The sequence below is a fragment of the Lissotriton vulgaris genome, chromosome 5 (genome assembly GCF_964263255.1).
Source record: "Lissotriton vulgaris chromosome 5, aLisVul1.2, whole genome shotgun sequence".
NCBI classification, from domain to species: domain Eukaryota; kingdom Metazoa; phylum Chordata; class Amphibia; order Caudata; family Salamandridae; genus Lissotriton; species Lissotriton vulgaris.
The window spans coordinates 827,337,463-827,355,108 of NC_141693.1; the positions used below are offsets into that span (position 1 = coordinate 827,337,463).

The window sequence follows — 17,646 nt, forward strand, 5'->3', positions numbered from 1 at the left end:
TCTTCCTGTTCTCTCCTCTACGTGAGCGACCCTGTCTGCCATGTCCTCATACAGTTTGTTCATCTTTCTCAGAGAGCTCTGTATCTTCTTTGTAGCCTGCTTAGCTCTCCGGCTCTCTATCCTAGCCTCTCTCTGCATTTGCTTCAGGTTAGTGTAGAGGAGATCCAGTGACGGAGCTTGAGGCAGACTACTTGGGTTGTTCTGCCCTGCCTGGTTATTTACACCACTGTCATCTTGATATAGCTGTGATGTGGCTGAATAGTCCCACAGGAGCTTCCTGGCAGTCCCAGTGTTTGAGGGACTGTCTGGCAATTTAGACTTTGCTTTAACCCTCTTTTTCTGATGAGTACCCCTATGGTGTACAGGGGCTTTCTGGACCGATGAGCTCTCCGCAGAGTCAGAATCGCTAGATAAACTTCCTTCATTGAGAGAAAGGAGTCCGAGTCAGCGTTAAGAGAAAAAAACAATTGCCGTCAGGTGACCCAGTAGCCCCCTTGTCCTGGGGTAACCCATGTAACTCTCTTAAGGTTTCGAGATCAGTCGGTGCAGAGGAGGTTGCTATGCTGTACCGTGGCCATTGCCCTGCAGTTCGTTCAGTTTTCGGGGGATTGTCCTGCACATTTGCCCCGTGCTGCGCTGAGCTGAGTTCAGGGACGACATGTCTTTTGTCGTGTCATTGGTTCTTTACTGGCAGCTGGGTCTCTTGGATCTTTCAGATCCTTGGGTTGCTTTGGGCCCCTCGGCGCCATCCCGTGCCTAGCTCTCCACCACTGTAGCAGCCCTGCTGCTCGTACACAGTTATACTTGACAAAGACCACCAGTGAGGCAACGTAGTGCGGGAACCACTGCAGTAAATCCAGCTACTGTAGCCGAGCAACCAAGGGGAAATTCTTCTGAGTAGGGACCATCCGCATTCTTTAGATCACCATTGAAAGGCAGAAAGGGAGGAGAGATTTCTGCGACCTCTCACTACGGCCGGTCAGCGGCCATCTTGCCCCCTCGAGAAAGATAAAAACACTGGCCACTGGAGTCAAGCTATCCTGGCTGAAGACGGCTGATAGCCAGAAACCAGTCCTAGGATGCTTGATTCCAGTCCAGGGAAGATATGGCTTGGCAGTTCCGGCTGGAATGTTCCCATGAGGCACAGGGTCAAGACTGATTTGCATATGGCCATGTCTGAACTGGGGTGGCTTGGTGAGCAAAATAACAATGGATTAAACCCAGATCTGTGACTGGGGGTGAATGTTTTGCCATTGTGCAACATTCCGTCCATCATCTTGTGTGTTTTGATGTTCAACCTATGTGGGAAGGGTATGCCCAGACGTGGGCCCGTGCTCACTGAGCCACTGGAGTCAAGCTATCCTGTCTGAAGACGGCTGATAGCCTGAAACCGGTCCTAGGATGCTTGATTCCGGTCCAGGGAAGATATGGCTTGGTAGTTCGGGCTGGACTGTTCCCATGAGGCACAGGGTCAAGACTGATTTGCATATGGCCATGTCTGAACTGGGGTGGCTTGGTTAGCAAAATAACAATGGATTAAACCCAGATCTGTGACTGGGGGTGAATGTTTTGCAATTGTGAAACATTTCGTCCATCATCTTGTGTGTTTTGCCCCTCGAGAAAGATGGCTTCTAATCATTATTTATCAAGGAACACAATATTTGAAGCGTCAAAGATTCGCTTGACATCACTAAAAGAGCAAAGAACCTCTTACTGTAACTCTTAAAGTTGAAAGATTTTTTACAGAGTGGATTTGGCTTTCTTGGTGTTCAACAACAATCCATTTTGATGTTGGTCGAAATATGTTGATGTTAATATTGGCAAACTACCAAAAAATCACCAATTAGAATCAAACTCAATTAAGGCCACTCACCCACAACTGATCTGAGCTGAGGGAACCAGAATGGCTACCATTTATTGCCTTTGATTTCTGTGCTTGTAAGAAAGCACCTACCTCTGAAAACTAGGTTAAATCAGACTGTTGCAGGCATACTGTTGTCTCTTTTGTAAGATTTAGGGCCAGATGTAGGTGGGCAAATACTGGTCGGTAATGATGAAATTTGTTAAATTTTACCATTACCGACCGGTATTTAGCCATGTGGGCTGTAGGGAAGGAATCGGTAATAAGGAATCGGTAAATACCGTTTCATTAATACCGATTCCTTATTGGCCTTGCATTTAAGGAATCGGTAATACCGAATCCTTAAATGCAATGTAGGTAGCACTTGAAACAGTGCACCTCAGCCTTAAGGAATCGCTATTTACCACCAACTTCAAGTTGGTGGTAAGTAGCGATTTCCTTTCAAAAAGCACTTTTTTGCTTTTTGAAATGTGCCATGTGGCACACATCCATGCCCTTAGGGCATGCATATGTGACACATGTGCACACATGCACATTTCAGGGGTGCAAGAGGGTGTCCTTTGGACACCCTTGAAATACCTCCCCGGTATTACCGATTTGGTAATACCGAATGTCTTCACATTCATTCCTAGGGGCCTCTAAGCCCGTATGAATGAATAGGTAGGTATTCGTTATTACTGAATCTCAATTACTGATTCGGTGATAACAAATATTAAGAATTCAGTATTTTTTCCCATGGTACTACCTACATCTAAAATACCGATTTCTAAATACCGAATCACTAAAATTCAGTATTTAGGAATCAGTATTTCCCTATTACCTACATCGGGCCCATTGTGATCTATTTACTGTGGGTATTTCTAAATCTCTGGAGACGCTTGGTGTCAGTTGTAAAGTTTCAGATTTGAAAAAAGAAGCTTACAGTTTTGATTTTGTTTGCATAATAAGAGGATAAATTAGTTAGGTACACCTTACATCCTCAAACTCAGGTGGTACACCACACGATAGGGGTACTCATCAAAAAAATTAGTCTGCTCTCTGGACAGGTCTGTATAAAAGTCTCTGTAGGTGGGGATGTTAGATGTGTAATAAGTGTGGCAATGACACGTAAGGATTTTTGAGGTCTTGGACAAGGCATATCTTGTGACACCTTGTTTGGAACTCATTTGAAGTCATTGCCCATTTAAACTGAATTCAAGTCTACACTAGCCAAATTGCACCAAAAGAAATCTTGAGCAATTATTGAATTACGCGTGGATCTAGATTCTTTTTATTTGTAACAACAATTTTTTTAATAGAATTTAGTATCAAATCAGCTGTTCATTCCAGTAACGGAAAGACAAGGTATGGGTGACTTGGTAGCTATTTAGTGGACTGTTTCCAAATGTGAAAATAAGTCATAAGCTCATCATGCTTGAAATCATAGCTGTAGTTGACAGATAGTCATAATCTCAAAAAACTCTTCAGTGAGTTCTTGCTGTAACGGTGAAAATCAATGCACTGGTCCGATAATTTTCACCATTGCAGTCAGTGGGTGAAATCTAACAACGTTCTCCTTATTTTTCTTCCCCTAGTTTGACCTCCTTCTCTGTCAATGTTTCCACTTCTCTGGCTAAACTGTTACCTGTGACTCGTAGGAGTGCTTTGGTCCCTGACATTGAGAGGTAAGAAGTAGCAGTCATCATAACAGTAGTCCTGGAGTGGATAGTTCACTGAGGGAATGTTACCAGGTACTGTATACCAACACTTTGTGACTGTCTCAATACTGCACCTACTATGACTTCCTTTAAAACACAGAATAGTTCAACTGACAGAGCTTTAGTCAGTCAGTCAAAATCACTTTATTCGGGTACTTAAAAGCATATTACAATTATCCATTAAGTAGAAACTAAATAATACATGATCATTAAATGAAAATCGATCATAATTAATATACAGTCCAGGTTAAAAGTACACATAATTAAAAATTTCACTAAAAAGCTCAAATGATGTAATATAAATTACATTTGATAAGAGATAAAACCAGATCACATTAAAAAAGAGATAAACATTAAATGTTTCAGGTCATATGGACCCTATAACTAAAAATTTCACTAAAAAGTTCAAATGATGTAATATAAATTACATTTGATAAGAGAGAAAACTATATCACATTAAAAAAAGGATAAACATTTAATTTGTCAGGTCATATGGACCCTCTTTTTTTCCTTTCTCTCACTGACGCTACTAAGAAGTTAGCAACATTAAAGGTTTCCTAGGGATTATTCAAAATCTGCAAATATATCAGGGCTGGCCTAGCCTGTGAAAAACCTTTGTCTTTTAAAATTGTAAAGATAAAACGTTTACGAATCTGCAAATAATGCTCACAAAACAGGACAAAGTGCAAAGTGTCTTGGCTCGAAAAGCCAGCTCCTCTATCTTTCTCCATCCTTGGGGTTGAGCCAATAAAAAGTGCAGATAATTAAACCACACCCTTGTTAAAAGGAAACAATGTTCAGGCTTAGTAACTGTATCTAAATAAGGCTCAATATAATATTTTTTTATTTTATTTGGTGAGCCCTTACAGTGTGTTTCAATAACTCTTTGGTCTCTCTTTCTGCAGATGCTTGATGTCTTAGCCCACATCAGATCTTTTTCATGTAATGTTCCTGGGTTATCAAACACCTCTGGGCGGCCTCTCATACTTTCTATACTTTTCACGTAGCTAAGACAAGGGATGCTACTTACCCTAACTACTGCAAGGCAGTCTCTTATAATTTCCTGATTCATCACTAGTTCTGGGTTGATCCAAATCGAGATTCATTTAAGAAAGGGGGCCATTCTAATCAAGTCTACCACAAAACCAATACCAACTTCTTGATGAATTATATAAGAAGGTCTTGTTTGGGGGACTGAGAGCACGCTTCTCAAAAATATATTTTCCACTGTTTGAAGCTTTACACAATCCTTGTATTCCTAGATTTCAGAACCATATTTCGAAATAGCAATACTCTTGGCTTCGTATATCTTTAACATTGCTTGCACAGGCTTGGCACCCAACCTTCGGGCAAATTCAAGCACTGCAACCGTCAATCTTGCCATGGCATTTCTCTTCGCCTTCGTTCGCGGGGCCCATGAACTCCTGTCACCAAATAAGACGCCTAGATATCGGAATGTAGTAACCCTGGGTATTCCATTTCCTTCACAATAATGCAATTTTGGGTTTTCGTTGCTTCACTCCCATAATCATAGTGTGGGATTTTGAAAAATTTACGTTCAGGTCCAATGAACCCGTAAAAACAGCAAAGTAGTTCAGAATGCACTATAGGCCTACCGCTGTGCGAGAAAGCAAAGCGGAGTCATCTGCATATAGGAGTGCTGGGATCAATCGGTTCCGCACAAAAGGGATATCCTTACTGGCTCCGCACAGGGCCGAGTCTAGATTTTGTATATAAAGGGTGAACAGCAGGGGGCTAAAATGCAACCCTCTCTGACTCCTCTCACAATACCAATCTCTTGTGTAAGATTACCCTTTTGATCAAACCTTACTGTTGCCAAAAGTTCCCTGTGCAAGTCTGACAAAAAATGCACAATGTTTTAAGCCGTGCCCAGTAAAATTAACAGCAGCTCCCAAAGTTTGGATCTGTTCACTCGGTTAAAGGCCGTTAGAGATGTAGGTTAAGACACTGATCCAGGGTGCCCCTGCCTTTCCTAAAACCGTATTGAAGTTTTGACAGTCCATTGCGCTCATTAATCCAGTATGTTATTTTACTAAGGACCACTATACCTAACACCTTGACCGCAGAGTCAATCAATGATATTGGCCTATAAAACCTGGGATCTCCTCTCTGCCCTTTTTTAAAAACTGGAACAATAATTGACTCTGACCAGGATCTTGGCAGACCATGTTGATACGCCATATTAAATAAAATTGCCAATAATTTTTTAATAAAATGTAATGTCCCCCTTAAAAAGATCAGCAGGGACCCCATCCCAGGCCAGGTGTTTTATTGCACGTCAATTGGGCAATGGCCATGGCCACTTCTTTTTCAGAGAAAAACATGCTATATGCTGCATCCATATGTGTGGTGCCTATGTCTATCTGGTCTAGCTAATCAACATAAATGTGCTTAAAAAGGTCAAACCACAACTCTATATTGCATTCAACAATGGTGCCGCCAAGACCAGAAAAAAAGTTTATTTACAATGTTCCAGAATTGTTCTTAACTTCTATGGACAGCAGGTCATGCCAGGCTTCATGTTTGATCTCTGATTTGCGGATACACAAAGCCTGCTTATACTCTTTCTTCAAAGCAGCTATTAAGGTTCTGTCTTGAGGTTTTTGCTTTAAAACAGATAGTAATTTCTGATCGGCAGCTGAGCAATTTTGATCAAATTGATACCTTTCTTATTAGGGTAGAAGAGGGCAATAGCTACCTGCTTACAGATCCTGTTGAATGCTATAATAATCTCAATTCCCCCTTGGCTACCCTCTTGACATATAGCTATCTCGTTCCCTACACTATTTAACAAATTATTTAGAAAAAGATCTGGTACAACCTTGGCCCATTTAAGTCTACGACCTAGATCCTTGGTTTTTATGGTAGGTGCTGCGGCGATATTCTCCACTTTAGCCGTGTCCTTAAGGCACCCTCTTAAAGAGAGGTGGATGGGGTTATGGCCCCTAACATTTGACCATTGAGCAGAATAATCCAATACCAGGGGAAGTTACATTGTATTAACAAATATGTAATTGATTGTTGAAAACACACCCCTGCTCTTAAAGGAGGGAGTGCAAGCCCGTTCCTCTATCAGGTTTGGGTGTGCCAATCCAAATTCAGCTAAAACATCCTCTAAATACCCCCCTTTTGAGTGTGTTCAAAGTGTGTGTCTAAGTGGGAAACTGGGTCAAGGTCATCAGAGACCTGGCAATTTATTTTACACAAATGTATATTAAAATCTCCCAGCAAAATGATGGAGAACTGGGTGACTTGTTTCTCCCTATATAAATCTAAAAAGTGATTTAAACTTCATAAATGTTCATTTATACATGATTTTTCGAACGTTTTATAAAAAATTAAGGACAAGTACTTTGGGTGCAATCACATGGATAATCTCGACCGCTAGACAATTAATGGACCCAGAATCCAGTTTACTATGACTACCCCTGACATTTAAAGAGATCAATGTTAATAAACCGCCCTTCAGTCAGCCCGCTACCCGTCAAGCCAAAATGTATTCTCTGTTTCTCAAGTTTCTTGAAACCCCACTATATCATGCTCCCTTACCAGACCAAGCCACCTAGGATAATCTCTCTTATTCTTTAAGCCCGCTATATTCCAGCTAAGTACCTTAGATGTTTCTTTTGATTTCCTTCTTTCCTCGTTAATATACTCGGGCTAGAAGTGCCCTAATTTAAGTGGTGCAAACCAGGCGAGGGGGGAATATTTTGATAGTCAGTTGTTGGAATGAAACTGACTCAGGGGGAAAATCTGTTTGCTAATTCTAAGGTATTCACTGCTACTCTTTTACCGGTACCAGCCTCTGGTGTTGACAAACTTAAGGTTTGATCATTCGGATTCAGAGTAAAAAAGTTGCTGTCCCTGTTATTACAACTACTGCCCGGCCCTTTGTATGTTCTCTCTGAAGGGTAACCAGAATGAGATGTCGGATTTCTAGCCTGGTTTCTTATAAGCGGGCGGTAAAAGTACCCAAAAGGAAGTGCTTTACTGTCCCCTGGGCCATAATTACTTCCCTCTTCAAGAAGGAGCCAAACTACTTTAACCTTGTTAAAGTTAATTATGAGACAATCCCCATGATGTGTCTTCAATTCATACCCCAACCAACCCAGCCCACCCGCCTAGCCATTATAATGTGAGATGATGCTTTTGCCCCACCGTTAGACAGCTTGGTACACCAAAATTTGACTTTACGGATCAATTCATCAGGGGTCTCATTTATGTTATCTTTAAGGTGAGGTACCTCTACTAACACCGCAGTTCAAGGGGTGGCCTCTGGGGGTAAATGAGGCCTGCATTTATTACCATCAGCATGCATAGAAAGATGACTCCACTCTGTATGAACTTGTAGTCAGGCTTTGGGACCCTAGAGTGTTGGATGGTATGTTGAGCCACTCCTCTATAGTCCTACCAGTGATGAACATGAAGCAGTTTGAACACCATGCGCCACATTGCTCAATGCATTATTATCATTGTCATCGTTCAACCCCAAATTGTACTCCCTTAGCTCAATTAGTTTTAGCTCTTTGGAGGTGAGTTTAGACACTATCCCCTAGATTCATCAAAGTCCCGTTTTGCGAGTCTGTAATAGCGATTATTAAGGAATCGCTATTACAGACTCGTAAAAAGGGATTCATGTACAAATCGCTATTTTTTTTGCGATTCCTACAGCTTCCTTATTTGCGAATAGCTAATTGTTAATTCCAATTAAGGAATAACTCCCCAGTCATCCCTATGGGCCTAATGGCCCATAGAAATGAATGGGATGACATATCAATGTGAGAATCGCTAATAGCGATTCCCATTTTGAGTTTGTAATTTCAAGGGTGCAGGGTTGTCCAAAGGACACCCTGTTGCACCCCTGAAATGACATTGGACGCTGGTGTTACGCACACCATGTCCCAAGGACATGTGTGTGTGTAACATACAACTTAGAAAAATGCACTTAAGTGCATTTTTCTAAGTTTCTGCTATTTACCACGAGGTTTGACTTCGCGGTAAATAGCGGCCCAAAATTGCGAATTCGCTATTTTTAAATGTTTCATGAATTGCATTTAAGGAATCTCAAATAGAGATTCCTTAAATGCAATTCCTCGCAAAATTTCGAATTCTATAACAGCGATTTTTGCATTTGGGATGATGAATCCCAGATGCAAAAATTGCGCTCGCAAAGGGCCAGATTCTCAGAATATGGCCCTTTGCGAGCCGATTTTACGTTGATGAATCTGGCCGAATGTCTTCTAAGACAATTGTAATACAACTAGTCAGGTTTACTTTAAGAGTCCCCAGAAAGGAATCAAAGCGCGTTTGAATAGAGCTCCTACTACAGCAGTAAGATGTGCTTTTGCCCAGTCCTCTGTGCCCGAAGATCCTTCGGTCCCCACCTGGGGCTGAAAGTTAACTGTATTGGCCCCCTGCTTGGTGCCTTTTTTCCGCCTTCTTTTGATTGAGGCTGCCATCAGAGCAGATGAAACATCTCCACCCAGGCTTCTCCCAGTTTTATTCACAGGTCCCTGAATAGAGGTAGTGGGCATTGTGCAACCCGGGTTGAAACGTCCTCCTCCACATCAGGATCTGTCTCAACGTTAAAAACTGGTATTTCGTGTTGTGAGGCTTCATAGGGGTGGTAGGGGGGTTATTACCAACTCTAGATCCCCCCTTAGTCCCAACTGCTCCTCCACATCATGAATTTCCTCGGTTAACGCCTCAACAGCTGTCATTAAATATGAGATAATTGAGGAACAATTTTGCAGGATCTTAGCTTTCACTTTACCCACATCGCTGTTAGAATGCAATTTTTGCTTACCCATGCTGATTTCCAGATGAAAGAGAGCTAGCCCAGCCCAGCCTCTGTCAGGCGCTGACGGGCTCAGATGGGCCCGCCCTTGGCAGGTGCCTCAAAGTGCTTTCAAGCGTCTCCGGGCACGAAAAGGGCAGCGTTGGCGATGGGAACTATGGGGCTTGCAGTCCCCCTGCACAGAAGTGATGCTTTCCGGCGTTAGCGGCTCCCCAAAGCAGACAGAGCATAATTTGTGCTAGTGGTTGCTGATGGTAGCCACCAGAAATCAGTTTTGGACAATGCAACTTATTTTCATCGTTAGATTTTGACACAGAGCAAAAAAGAAAAAAGCAGAATAGGTGGAACGAAAGAGGAAGAGAAAGGTAGGAACAGTGATAAAGGAGAAACAACCGGGATGAAAAAAAACATGCAAGAGTGCACTAAGAAGAGAGGAAGTGCTTGGATGGCCCAGAGGAGATGCCTGAGTTTGCAGAGGTATGAAACAGAAATTGCAGTGCAACACTAAAGCGCACTTGAAAAACAGATTTATTTTGATGATTAAAGGCCTCCTTTCTAAATTTCAGCTCCTTTGTTCACAATCAATACAATAGTGCACTTTCTGCATGGAATTTGTTGACTTGAGCAACCTCCCTGAGGTTCATTTCACACTGACCCAATGATGTACACATGATTTCACAGTGCCTATATACCTTCTATCCAACATGGCATGCATGAATACCTTTATAGAAAACTGTTTGAAGACTGATGTTTAAAGATTCTCTTGATTGGTGGACTAATTTCCCCAATCAGTTGGTGTTGCCCATATATTTCTTCACCCTGATGATGGCCCCTTTTTAAATCATCTAAGTCCAGGGGTCGAAACTTTGACAAAAACATTATATGTGGACTGTTTTTCAAGAAACTGATGGTCGCTATCAACACTCACTTAGCGGGGGTTGATCTCTAACACTCTATTATCCCTATCACCCACATGCATATATTTCTGTACATAGCACGTATGCACTTATAGTCACTTTCACTGTGGCGTCACCCCCTTATTTTAGCACCTTGTGTTCGATAGAGCAAATAGAAGTTTTACTTCTCAATGTCAACAATTGAAAAAAAAGGTGCTAAAATAAAATAAAAAGATAAATATGTAATGCTAAGTTATTTGTGTCAGAGGTGTTTGTATCCCCGTCTTGACACTTTGCCGTGGAAGTCAAGGGCTACACTTCCCCCATAGAAAACACCTTTTTGTTAAAAATTATCCGGCCCAGGTCCGTGGGTTACTGGGTTGTCCCTTTTGTTTCAGAGGGTGGTGAAATAACAGCGCAAGAGTTGGAATCAAGCCTATGCAGCCTTGGTAAGCAGCTTACCTGGCATTAAATCTTGAGACTTTTTTTATAACAAACTAAGCTTTGGCATAACTACAATCCACATTTAATCTTGTCACGAAACATTTTTGCTGTACACGGATTAAACATTGGAGAACCATTGCTAAAGCTTGCAAACTAGGCTCACAGTCTTTCCCCGTGACTGAAACCATCTTCTCACAGTGCTCAATGGGTAAGGCTCACTGAGGGCTGCACAAGGCCTTGAAGAAAACAGAAAAATCTAGGACACCTTCAGGAATCCAGGGTTGGGAACAGGGTTTGTTAAAGAGCTAAGAGTCTTGGCATAGCTGCACATACAGGAGCTAGCATCTAAATCATCTGCATGTCTCTTGAACAAGGAAAATAATTACCAACTATGGTAAAGATAGTTTAGGCATGATCTACGACTCCATTCTGACTAGGTGTAGGAGGGGATGCACCACACTGAGGATCATTCAACATATCTGGTGAGCCTGTAACCAAGCACAATCATTTTCTAAGGACATGGTTTCACACATAAATGAAATAACTAAAAGTTGACCTCTCATTTGGCGTCCCGGTCGGCGGCACTGCACACAACCCGTTGTAACCAACTAAGCTAGTAATCTTGCAGTTTCCATTGGTTGAGGGGCTACAGCTGGTTTAAAGGTTGCATCTGGTGTTGGAAACTGGGATTTAAATATGGACACCACCGGTTTCGTTTTAAATGTGAACTTGCTGAACTAAATCATCTACCACATCATTAGGTCTTGCTTGACAACCCATCTGTCCACAAGACAAATTGTTAAAGAGCAGTATTAATCTCTCCCTTCTCGCCTTTGGCCATTTGGTGTATCATTCCGCCTTCCAAAAATGCCTTACATTGGAAAACACGCAGGATTATTTCACATCTGAAGAACCTCCTTACAGATCATGCTCATTGTCGTATTTAGTTATCTCCTATGTGCGTTCAGCACAGAAAATAATCACTTTTAGCTCATTTTCCTCAGGGTCAGTATAGAAAAATTGAAAGTGATAAACATGATTTCTAGGTGTAAACAGTATTTGTGAATGCTACTGTTTTCATACTTTGGCACATTTGAAAACACAAATATTGGCCTTAGTAACACGTTTCCTTCAATTCTCAACAATAGGATATTGTGAAAAAGATGACAAAATAGCACCAAATACATACCGGTTCTTCTTCAGTCTGTTTACTCTGTTAAATATAAAATTTTTAAAAAAGTAAGGTTCGGTTTAGAATGTAATTCAAGGCTTCGTAGGCTTAATCAGTTCAAACTTTGACATCTCCCTATTTTTTTTGTTTAAACATCTTTATTGCATTTTTTAACTTTGTAACAGTCTGAGATCGTCCGAGATATCATACATACATATACGGATCAACATTGTAAAAAGAATACATATAGCTGAGGTGCATAGCAGAAGCATGGTTACAAAACATGTGTGTACGTATACACCTCTACAGGTGTACTATTCTAGTAAACAGTTGCATGCTACTGTCTTCTCCCACTGCATCATTCCATTCTCACATTTACAGATGATGACGTCTGCGTGATATGCGATCGCGTCTGACATGAATCCGGTCAATTGTCACTTGGAATGTACAGTAGTATTTCACATGGGGACTGTGAATGTATGTCCACCTCAGTATAAAACTAATAACTTGCTGAACAAACTACCATCAAAAAAAATAACGCGTTTGGGCATGGGTTTATGCGTCTCATACATTATAATATGTTGGCTCGCCAGGGTGGCACTATGGCTCATGCAGATAGTGAGGAACTTGGCATACTAGATAGCTGGTCGAGGACTAGGGGAGATTCCCAGCACCGGTTTCAGGCCATGGACATGCTGCTCTATAGGTCTCAATCCTAATAATGGATACCGTGTGTCCATTGACTTGGGGTTTCCAGTGTTCGAATTAGGTACTGTCGGGGGGGCACTGCCATCGTCATTGTCGCTCCTGTGCGTGAACGTTGTGAGTATGGTGTCCCAATGTTGCGCTTTTAGATACTTGCAGTGTCCTGCTGTTTCCTCCCAGTGCAGTGTTGTGCTTTCTGCCTGTGCCCATATCGGGAGTGATCTTTCCCAGCTGACTATTTCTGGGGGGGCATTGTGCTTCCACCTCTTTGAGATTAATCGCTTTGCCACTATCAGACCCAGATCTAAATCGGGACGTGAGTCTAGTTTTCTTGGATCTGGCATATTGACCCAGTATACAAACTTCCCATGTATGCAGCAAGGATTTGTCAGTGCAATTTACAAGTGCCCTAGTTACTGCTTGCCTGTAGAGTTGTAGGGAGGTGCAGGACCAGAGCATGTGCAACAGGTTTGCGTTAAGCTGCTGACAGTGCGGACACGCGGAGGTGGCAATGTTCAAATATCTATTTACGTTATCGGGTGAGAGGTATGCTCTCTGTATAATAATGCTGTCCGGAAATTGGTTGAAACCGACTGTACCCGACAGTACTGTAGTGTAGTTCCTAGTTTCCCACTAGGCCCTGCGCATTGGAATAACATAAACAGTAGTATCGACGTGGAACTGCGGATATTCCAGGCCTCCACTGACTATGCTAAACTTAATTGGGTGTGTTACCAACTAGCTCAGAGGTCACTGGAAACTTTCTTCTCTGCATAGGAAGTGATCAGCTTCCTTGGCTCAGACAAGAAGGGATTCAGCTTTCCAACAACCGTGCAACATGACAACTTTGCTCCTCAGATCAAGAGTCAATCTCTAGGGTCGTGTGAAACAATAGACATGTATTTCACTCAGTCAGTCTAGTGCAGTTTACTTTCACGAGATGTAGAGAATAGAGAGATGGGCGTTTGTCAATAAAGGGTTAACATTTATTGAACAGTCTTTCTTCTCGTACAAGAGAAATGTATTGCCACAATTGCAAGACTTGTTATGATAAAAAGTACGTACAGTAAGATAAGTATTGCGAAATAGAACTGTAAAAGCATTGATATGGTTTCTTAGCCATACAATGGTTTAAAAGTAATAAAACATATATACAGTCATATATACATTAGGCTAACATACTTAACTGGTGGTTCTAACTAAGCCTACCCCAGTGTGCCTGACCTAAGCCTAACACGTGGAAGGGGAGTAAGTAAGTAGCTTTAAGTTAAGTTGGTTTTGCCAAGGTTTGTTTCAAGAATTCTCGTCTAAGGGTTTAGTCAACACCATACCTCTGAATAGAATGATGGAGGATTGGTATCTCCTTCAGGGGTCACTCTCGATATCCCAGTCACCCGCGAGGGTAGACCGGAAACGCCGGGGCTGGATTTCTCTGCAGGAGAAAGGCAGCGGGTCTCTTCAGCGCGTCGAGGAAGGAGGGGGGACAGCGTCCGCGGGCAGCTGGAATCTGCTGGATGTCTTCGCAGAGGGACGGCTGTTCAGCTCCTAAGCGTACTGCACCATCGTTCGCGCTTTAGCAGCGATAATGGTATCAGTAGCTTCACCACCACAGGGACAGCAGGCTGCAGCGACAGAGTGCTAGATTCACCAACATGGGGTCTTGCAGGCAGCTAGCATCAGCAACAGTAGCTCCTTGCTTAAGGCAGCGTTGGTAATATTTATACCTGACAGGTGCCGGGTTTGACGCAAGTTTGCTGGACATAAGACGTCAATTAAAGATGTCACTAGGAAGTGATAGTTATCAGTTGCTCATTAGAGTTCCATTACTAATCAAAACACAGCAAGCGGGGATTTCCAGGTTTGCTGAGTTTTTATCTTGTTGAAGAACTCGGAGTGTTAATCTAGGAATATCAGATAGTGACTTCTGCTCTGTCATTGCACTAATTGGTCGCAAAGGAAGTGGCAGAGAACTATGCTGGAATGTGGCTCTGTTCGTGTGAGGCCAGAGATGAATTTTCTGAAAATCCCACTTGAACGGTTATGCCAATATAGGGAATAAATGGATTTATAGCCGAATAGGGGCATAAGGTCACAGTATCGATCAGGAACCTAGATAAACACGCAACACCCACTCCACGTATTCATGTCCATCAAATTACTAAAACTAAATCAATTAGATGCATGTGTAACATTGCCCACCCCAAAATACATAAATGCATTCGAAATAGGCGTACTTGAAATACATGAAATTTAGGTACTGTACGTTTTTTGAAGCATAGAAATCATTCAAAAATTATTGCATATGAAATCAATGAACGATTATGCAAAAAGAATTACACATGAAGTATCTCTAACAGAAGAAGGGCGAGATAAATCATCACATATAAATGCATTGTAATAACATGTGCTAGAGGCTGGTGTAATATTGTTATGTCTCTAGATGTGTTTAGAAATAGAAGTGTGAAGCTTCTGTTCTCTAAGAATAGTTTTTACGCTAAGCAAAGAATTTGTTCGTGCCAAAAAAAAAAATCAATATTAGAAAAATTGTCCAAATCAAAAAAAAAAAATGTAATGCTTGAACGGGGAAAAATAGAGTTCCACAGCTTTTTGCAGTTTTTGTTGATCAAAACTGAAGGCCAAATTCAGAGTTCATGGGAACGCTGTGTGTCGGAAAAGCTTCTAAAAGTTATTGTTTCTGTACGGGTGAGAACATCGTATCAGACAGGCTCTCAAAGAATTGGTCTACAAATTCTGGTGATAGTTCAACCAAATTAGATAGAGCTGTAACTTGGCAGGTGTGAGAATGATTGCTGTCATCATAGTCGGGAGCAGCAATGCTCACAGAACGTTGTACCTGGATGATGTTGCTTTTGTCACTCGCTCCACTGTTACCACTTGGTTGTAGCACAGGAGTCTCCACGAATGCCGTCATCAGGATTGGTAGCCGCTGGGGACAACACAATGCGTGAGCCGTTATTGGACTGAGCAAAGTATCGACGTCCATTGGTACTGCTGATGGAAGTGAAAGACAGATGTCCAACACGCATTCATCGCCGCAAAGCATACACCGTAGCACAGGTAAAATGCAATTTTGCCATATCGGTCTGAATGAAAGGAACCAGGTCATGTTTAGATCTCTCAGCCTGGCCAATCCGAGGACGTTAGTTATCCTGTCCCGGTAGCGCATTGCTAGGATTGTCTCTTCCATTCCCATGGGAGCTATGTCTGAGCCGAGGCTTTCCATAACGAAGCAGGAGGGTCAAAAATAAAATCCCTGCGACGAGTCCCAAAAATAATGGTATGTCGCCAAAAACAGAGTGTACAAAATTAGGAACGATTCCCAAAATTGCCTGGAAGGGTGTTAGAAGTCCCGTAAAGACTGTCTTAAATATGCCTGGGATGCTTGTTGCACTAGACATGTTAAGGAGTTGGCTGAACATTTCTACGAAATGCACGGGGCAATTCGTTGATAAAAGGTCATGAACTTCAGTAGCTGTCCTTGCAACTAGAAGATCAGACGTCTCTTTAGATGACGTTATAGGCACTGTTGTCTGTAAGAGTACAGATTTCATTTTGCTTAATGTATCAATTCGTATAGAATAGAGATTCAGACAAGGCCAGATGGGAGTCACTGTGTCTGCAGGCCTACTCGGAAACAATGCTTGCATACAGCATTTGACCATGGATGTTACTTCTACTAGATAACTTTTCCCTGGCACGAGGCCACAATATCTGTGATCCGTTCTAAGAATGTAACTCCCGTTCGAAAGTTGCATAAAGAAGGGCTCTATCTGAGTTGCAGGTGTGACTAGCTGGTGGCATGAAAGGTTGTTAAAATTTCCATCACATGCTCCGTGTAAATTAATACCCTGACACAAAAGTATACCGCTTAGTGAATGTTTACAGTTATCACCACTAAGAAATACATTTTTGTCACTGTCACTATAGCAAGAATGAGTGTATGGTAATTTCCATTCAGATTTTACATATCCTTTACCCAATTGTTCATATTGGCCAGCAGGTATGTACTCAAGGCACTTTTTAAATCGGAAAGTTGTTATCGGAATTGTGATAATCCCGTGTATTATCCATTCAATGACAGGACTCTCTGACATTGTCAATGGTAATCTCTCGAGTTTTTCCATGCTCAGGATTGTATAGTCTGCTCCTTTCTGTGCCAAACTGATCTGTTTATCAGTAAGGTTAAAACTGGAAAATAATGACGTTGTGTTGATTAAACGCCAAGGCACATAGCCTGAACGAAGATTTTGCAGCGTCCAGCCTAGTTCTATAATAGAGCGTAATTGAGACTGGCCATGTTGTAACATTAGCATGTCTCTGTCTATCACATCAAAGGCAGAGGATACAATATTGTCCAACGAATATATTCTGGAAGACAGAGTCATTAACCCATTGTCTACTACAGAAAGTGATTTCTCCACATTAATACGATCAATTTCTCGTATTTTTACAGCAGTTTCAATTTGCTTTACTTTCCAAGCCTCGTTGTAAGCAGCATAGATACTGGTCGCTATGAAACGCTTTTGACGCTGTTTGCGTGGTCCAAGAATGAAATCGCGCAAATCAGCACCATCTTTTAGTAAAGACAAGTGTTGCTTAATTTCAGCCAGTGTGGATGTTGTTAGCCATTCAAGGCAGAGTTTCCCTACACTGTATGTTGTTATAATCCCTGGATGTTGTCTCTGGGAGTATCTCGAGCCTAATCTGGTCATTTTTAACCCCTGTGTTTTATTCAGGAATCTATCTTGACAGCTATTTGTGTCTGTAGGCCAGATTAACCATTTTTTCCAATCAGGATGTGTTCTGTTGAAATGTAAAATTTGTGACACGTCTAACTCAATATCTGTGGTTGTATTCTCAGGTATTGGCTTTGGTATAGACGGTGTTTTAAGGTCTTTGATCTTAGCTAGGCCAAGACAAGATGTTTGGTGTATTGTGTCATTTAAAAACAACATTTGTTCTGGTATCATGCAGGTTCTAAATAGTGCTTCAATGCCTTGCACCTGCCAATCTTTTGTACCCCAAATTGTTTT

General features: G+C 41.8%; 1 protein-coding gene across 2 annotated transcripts in view; it reads right to left on the reverse strand.

Annotated features, from left to right (window-relative positions):
- The window catches only part of LOC147711656 (uncharacterized), a 523,516-nt gene that overhangs the window by 143,271 nt on the left and 362,599 nt on the right, over window positions 1-17,646 (reverse strand). For both annotated transcript variants that reach the window (XM_086920221.1, XM_086920220.1), the window contains exon 6: window positions 11,906-11,929. In XM_086920221.1, coding sequence (XP_086776347.1) covers window positions 11,906-11,929 — 24 coding nt within the window. The remainder of the gene's footprint in view (window positions 1-11,905; window positions 11,930-17,646) is intronic.